The sequence below is a fragment of the Hydra vulgaris genome, chromosome 11 (genome assembly GCF_038396675.1).
Source record: "Hydra vulgaris chromosome 11, alternate assembly HydraT2T_AEP".
Taxonomy (NCBI): domain Eukaryota; kingdom Metazoa; phylum Cnidaria; class Hydrozoa; order Anthoathecata; family Hydridae; genus Hydra; species Hydra vulgaris.
In genome coordinates, this window is record NC_088930.1 from 23,262,501 (window position 1) to 23,270,000 (window position 7,500).

The 7,500-nt window shown below is 28.7% G+C and overlaps 1 protein-coding gene across 2 annotated transcripts in view; it reads right to left on the reverse strand.

The window, feature by feature from the left end:
- The window catches only part of LOC136087530 (zinc finger protein 830-like), a 54,357-nt gene that overhangs the window by 11,783 nt on the left and 35,074 nt on the right, over window positions 1-7,500 (reverse strand). For both annotated transcript variants that reach the window (XM_065810490.1, XM_065810491.1), the window contains exon 8: window positions 2,165-2,242. In XM_065810490.1, coding sequence (XP_065666562.1) covers window positions 2,165-2,242 — 78 coding nt within the window. The remainder of the gene's footprint in view (window positions 1-2,164; window positions 2,243-7,500) is intronic.

Genomic DNA, 7,500 nt, shown 5'->3' on the forward strand with positions numbered 1-7,500 from the left:
AATTTTCTCCAGTCCAATTTTTGTAGCGCTGACAAAATGTTTTTCGATCTTTTAGGTTTTTTAATGATAAAAAAGGTTTTTTTGCTGGCTTGCATGCCTTCATTTTGAAATCAACCAAAAGCCTTCTTCTAACTGTTCGGTCACTTACTTTTTTCTCAATAAAAATTTCTTTTGAAATCTCGTGTGCAGATAGCCGTGGATTTGCATGGCTGATCCGGCCAATAAGTTTGTCAGTTCTTGAGGTGGTTGCTCTGGGCCTGCCTGATCTCATCTTTGAAGTAAAATTTAATTGGGGCTCTTCTTTATGCCTTTTTAAAGTTCTACTTACAGTTGATACAGTTGATAACAACCAAGCTTTTCAGATATTTGTCTTTGAACTAAACCTTGTTCATATAATGCAGCAATAATTCCTCTTTTTTTAGGTGAAAGTTTTGGCATAATATAGCTGATAAACTGCTTATGAATAATAAAAAACGATAATAAATTGCGCAATATACAAATATGTAACTATAAACATATTGATATGTAAAAACAAAAGCATCAAACTTTCAAAATTTATACTTTAGATCAAAAATAAATTGTTTTGGTCGTTAAATGTTTTGTTCCAAGACTTTTGGCCACCACTGTATATATATATGTATATATAAATTAGTAAAAACATTTATCTAATTCACCATCAGTAGGTTCATCAGGAAGAATCTTCCTGATGAACCTACTGAAACATAGTGTTGAAGAAAACAAAAATTAGATAAGTGTTTTTACTAATTTATTATTGCTCTGTTCTTTAAGAACATTGAGCACTCTGTTTATAGAATACACTAACATAATTTTTATATATATATATATATATATATATATATATATATATATATATATATATATATATATATATATATATATATATATATATATAAATTATGTTAGTGTATTCTACAAACAGAGTGTAGAATACACTAACATAATATATATATATATATATGTATATATATATATATATACATATATATATATATGTATATATATATATATACATATATATATATGCATATATATATATATACATATATATATATATACATATATATATATATATATATATATATATATATATATATATATATATATATATATATATAAATTGTTGCATTTGGGAGTATGGAAGGTAAAAAATGATTCTTTTATTAACAAATATGTCACTTTTAATTACTTTTGACTTTCGTCCAACATTTCCGTGTTGACAGAAAGTTAATTTACCATTTATTTAATAAAAAATTATTTGTTTTTTAAAAAAACCAAATTTAATTGACCAGAATGTTTTTAAAAACATTCTGAATGTTTTTAATAACATTCTGAATGTTTTTAATAGCATTCTGAATGTTTTTAATAGCATTCTGAATGTTTTTAATAACATAAACAATGTTTTTATTTTTATTTTTTTTAATAAAATGTTTTTATTTTTATTTTTTTTACTGTAAATCATGCACGGAGTGTTGCTACATTGACTATCTTATAGCCTGACTCACAACAGAGTGCTTCTACATCGACTGACAAATAGCCTGACTCACAAGGGAGTGCTGCTACATCGACTGGATGGGGCAGCTACATCGACTGGATGACTCACAAGGGAGTGCTGCTACATCGGGTTTGGATGGGGCAGGCAGTTTATGAGTTAAAAAAAAAATTCAGGTCTTGCATTTTAATTTTTTTTTGTGTCAACAAAATACGGAAAAACTTTCCGACAATCAGTTAGGAAATCTTCCTTGATATTAGTAAGGAGTCAGACTTGGAAAGACAGTTGGAAAAATCAAAGAGTTTTTAAAAAATAGATGCTTCTTTCTAGTAGACAGAAAAATAAGATTCAGACAAGCAATAATTAAATATCATGCAAACTGTAACAGGAATGCTGCTTGAATCAAAAGCGATAGAATATTCTAAACAACAATTTTAGCCATAGAAACTGGAGTGATGCAGCTTGAAGTAATGCATGTGTAAAAGTAAGGTGGTCTTTTGTTACTGTTTTTAAAACATCATATATTAATATGACAAAGCAAAAGTTAAAAAATAAAAAGTGTGAAGATCAACTAGGTAATTAAACATAAACTTGATAAGCTGGAAATCCAAATCTTCCAAGTAAATTTTTTTCACAGTCAATACAAAAACTTACTTTTGTTTCCTCTTGAATTATCTGTTGAAATTTTTCCCATTCTTCATCTTTTGGGTCTTTATATTCAACATTACGAGCCTAAAATAATTTATGAAAACATATTTCTTTCTTTTTTTTAAATCAGAAAGTTTTGTTATATGAAAAGTTTTAGCAGATCACAAAAGAAAAAAATTCAGAGTGTATACCAGAAATTTCAATATGTTATTATGTAAAAAAATTAGATGTATGTATTTGGGCCCTGGGAATCATCATTTTTAGTTTTGAATTTCTAAATCAAATCAAATCACGAATTGAAGCAACACATAATTTGTTAATTGAATTGATTCACAGGGCCCTAGTATGTACATTAGGGTGTTTCATATTTTATCAATTTTCGAAATCGAACTCGCGAATCGATTAATAAATTGACTATTTGTATAAAAATAAGTTTGAGCAAAAAAAAAAAAAAAAAAATTTAATTTTTAGGGTCCCCGCCAGGTCGATTTTGGGCCAAAAATGATGGGTGTTTTAAAGGCCTGGCGGGGACCTTAAAATTTATCGAAATTTTTTTTTTATTCTTTTAAATGTTATATGTTGGATTGAATATTAATCACATAAATGGAGCATGTTGAAAAAATTAAGAAATTAGTCTACAGAATCTTTTAAAATTGGTGAAAAATCCAAATTTTCCATCTTAAAAATCTATTTTATCACTCAATCGTGTATAAAAAACATTTTTGATTTTCTAATAAACTGTTTCCAGACGCGGAAAAATCAATAACCTAGATTTTTTTAATAATAGTGTCAAATGAGGTATATACAGGTCTAAAAAAAAATTTCTCTTATCCTTCGAGGTAACCTAACCCTTACGCTAACCTTAATAGCCTAATAACAATTGTTTATTTTAGTTATTTTTATAATAAAAAAGACTTAATGAACTTACTGCAACATTGTTAAAAGTGGTATTGTTGTTATTAGTTTTATTGCCTCAAGATTAGAAAGTATATGGTTGCTTTTCAACTTTAAATGATTTTCTTGGTATTGTTGCAAAGTTTTTTTTGGTTTTGTAAAAAATAAAAAAGAATGATATGTTTAAGTATAATTAAATAAAAAATACATATTTACAAATCAATATTACATCATTAAATAAAAGTCATCATTTAAAAACTATATTATCTATTTTGCAATTGCTTGATATGCTAATTGCAAATCTTCTTTAGTCTTTGCCTTGTTAAGGTTTTCTCTCCTTTGGTAAATAGCTAGCAGTAAGTCCTGACGATCGTCTTCATTGTGAACGTTATTTAAAAAGTCTGATACAACTTTAATAGATCTTTCAGAAACGTCGTTAACCACTGCAAGGTTGGAAACAAACTGGGAAAAAATCTTAAACTGTACAATATACTCCCATAGTGGTGCCGGGCTGTTTAACCAAAGTTTATCATTTAGCTTAGTAAGGTTTAACAAACTAAATATGAACCAAGAGTTTTCTCCCACTAGTTGGGCAATACTTGGTGGTTTTTCTAGGTTAAAGTTAAGAGTTTTTAACAAATTTAATTTTTCGGAATGCCGAAAAAAATTCAGGAACTGGTTTCGAAAAGACCATTTTTGCAACTTCTTCTCTCTCTGCAACAGAAATACCTTGGTCTAGAAGAGCCAAGGTATTTCTGAGCCACAATGGTTTCAATGGAATGTGATTCCATTGAAACCATTGTGGCATCAATTCCATTTAAAATTGTTTCAGAATTCTGAACATATTGTTCTACGTAACCTCTATATTTTGTCATTTGCCAATAGGCTTTTATATCTTGGTAAGGCGCAGCGTAAGGTAAAGAGGTTTTTAAAAACCAGACGGTATAAAAGATTGAGATAAACTCAGCAGTAGACTGCACTTCGTTCTTTTGATCGTCTGTCAATTCATAAGACAGTTGCAAACTCAATGTCCGAATCTTGAGATAATAAATAGCTTTGGACATAAAATGTGCATGAGACACGCACCCTGGAGCTTGAATTTTAAAATCTCTTTCAGGGCATAAGAACATTAGGGTTAGTTTCAATAACTCCTTGTAGTCTCCTCTGGGAAAAGTGTTTTTTTTAGAGCAATCTCGCAATATTTTACAGCATCGAGTTTATGGATTTCTAAGAAAGTGGTAGCAATAGATTGAGTGTCATATTTTACAAACTTTGAAGAGTCAATGCTACTTTTAATGTCATTCCAGTTTAATTGGAACCGTTTAAACATTAGGTTTTCTGGAGATTTAGTTTTTCCACTGCACTGTCTTTCACAGAAGTGTTTTAGATGTAACTCATAAACATGCCTCCTGCAAGCCAGCTCTAGTAGAATTGAGTTTTGTTTATGACTAAACCTGACATTTGTACCAGAAAGTCTTCCTGTATTTGTAGCTGTTGTATCAAAACATAAACCTTTCACGTCATCACATATTCCATACTCATCCAGTATTTTAACTAAAGCATCGTATTGAGCTTGTCCAGTACCACGATCAATTGCTGGAATGCCAAGGAGCTTCATTTTACCATCAATATTTACCGAGACCGCAAATCGATCTCTTTTTAATTTTATACCTTCTGTGATGTCTTCGATAATTTTTCCTTAAAAATGTGCTTTTATGGCAAAAGTAGCTTTAGCGGTAGCAATTTTTACATTTTTCTTATATTGTTCAGCATTTTCCCGAATAGATTTTTTTTGAGCTCGCCAAATAGTTGAATGAGACACTGAAAAATCAGCCACATTTCCGCCTGAACTTACGATTAAATCCGTACATACATGCACTAGATCTCTTGATGAAATATTTTTTGAGACTGATGTCATGGCAATACCTTTAACAAAACCTTTCCTTAACTCTTGTTTTGCGTTACTTGGGCCGGGTTGCGATAAATCAAAAGAAATATCTGATTCTGTACTCACGTCACTGATATCTGAGAGAAGCTCTAGATCTGTAGTTGATTCGTCTATTTGGGGTAACTGTTTAATATTACAACTTTTTAAAGGCTTCTTATCTTTATTTACCGTTTTATATCTCATGTCTTTGCTCCCCAAAGTCATTAGACGACTGGACTTTTGGTCTTTTAAAAATTGGATATCAACATAGTATGAAAGTTTATCAAGGCTCGTTTTTTTTAAGATTTCCTTAATATTATCTTTACCAATCCAAAATACCTGCTCCCCCTTCTTTTTGAATTCTTCCCTAGATTTCTCTGCTGCTTTAGAGTCTTTATTCTTACTTTTCTTTAATGTCTCCCAACTATCGATTAAACGAGTAATATTATTCTTGAAAAAATTAAGATAATACATTAAATACAATAGAAATATTAACTTTAAGATGCACCTTATATTTTGCATAATTAAGCTATAATCCACACGTAATAACAACTAAAAAAGTTAGTTGCAGTGGTACTATAAAAAAACCTTAATCATCTACTAGCTTATTAAGTTCGAATGATTATACAAATTTATAATAACTATTTTATTATAAATTGAAATTATAAAACTTACCTTATAGATTTATCCGTTAATAATCCATCTTTATAACCTCCGTCTAACCATGGTTTTTTTACTGCAAAAAGAATACAGTTGTCAGGGCAATTGACAAGTCCGGAGCACTTTGCGAATTTATCGGGCCCATCAGTACAACCAATAAACCTTTTGGATGGAGTTAACTTGTTACTAGATCTTTCAAACTGAAAGTTAAGAATTAATTCTTTATTTGTTGCAAAAGTTATCTGAGTTAAGTTTTCTATCAGGCTTTCTTCTTCAAATAAATAAGCTCTAGCTTTTAGTCTCGTAATTTTAGCCATTTTGAATATTATTTAAAAAAATATTAAAGCACTTATTATTAGTAACGCAAATTTAGTTTAAATACTTTGTCTTCGCATTGGAAAGTAGTTGTTAAATTTTAAATTATTATTTAAGTACCTTGGTATATACATTTTCTAAAAATATTTTCTGATCAAATTTCCGGATTTTCAATTTATTGCTCTCTAATGTTTATTAAGTAGGGGCCATTAAGGTTAGTGTCCGGGGCATGTTACTCCATGGATCCAATTATTATTTTTTTTAGACTTCATTTAACACTAATAAAAAAACTATTCAAATTATAGTTTTTTCCGGGTTTGGAAACAGTTTATTAGGGTATAAAAAAAGTTTTTTATACGCCACCGAGTAATAAAATAGGTTTTTGTGAAAGAAAATTTGGATTTTTCACCAATTTCAAAATATTATGTAGACTAATTTCTTTATTTTTTCGACATGCTCCTTTTATGTGATAAACATTCAATCCAACATATAACATTTAAAAAAAAAAAAGATAAATTTAGATAAATTTTAAGGTCCCCGCCAGGCGTTTAAAACACCTGATAATTTTGGCCCAAAATCGAACTGGCGGGGACCCTAAAAATTAAATTTTTTTTTTTTTTTTTGCTCAAACTTATTTTTATACAAATAGTCAATTTATAAATCGATTCGCAAGTTCGATTTCAAAAATTGATAAAATATGAAACACCCTAATGTACATACATAGGTATGTATGTCTGTATGTATGTATGTATGTATGTATGTATGTATGTATGTATGTATGTATGTATGTATGTATGTGTGTGTATATATGTATGTATCCATACAGGTTTATAAATCCAGCCCTCGGAATTAGGGTCAGCATTCGGCAATGCCAACTTAACTGCTGACCTGACAGTGTCTAAGTTTGGCAACTTTTTGCCGACCTCAGAATTTAAAAACTCAATTTTACTTGCTATTTCAAATAAACTAAAAACGGCAAACCAATGCTCTTTTTAAATTTTAAATAAGATAAGAAAAAAACAAAATACAAATGTTTAATCTAAATTATTCTTATATTACGCACATTTTTTTTTAATTTTAAAAAAATGGACAACTCCGATCCTAATTAATAAACATTAGAGCATTGTTTGTAATTAAAACGCAAATTGTAATGATTTCAAAATCAAGAATAATGATAAACCAAAGAGAAACCGCTGCAAAGTTAATATTATTTTAAAATAAAAGGAGTTAACTGTATTTTTCTGGATGTTGCCATTTTGCAACATGTAACAAAGGTTTATCAAAAATTATTTAAAAAACAAACCTGGCTAACTAAATTCTGAATAAAATTGTTAAAAAAATAAATGGCAAAACACACAACAAATAAAAATGGCAAAGGAAATGACAAATGAAATTGCAAAATGCAAATGGCAAAACAAAGAAAATTGTAAATAAAATAATTAAAATACAAATGTAAATACAATTATTTTATTTAAATTATAATTCAAATAATGAAAATAAAAATGAACATTTCAATTAAATTCTAAATTAAATAACACAAATAAAA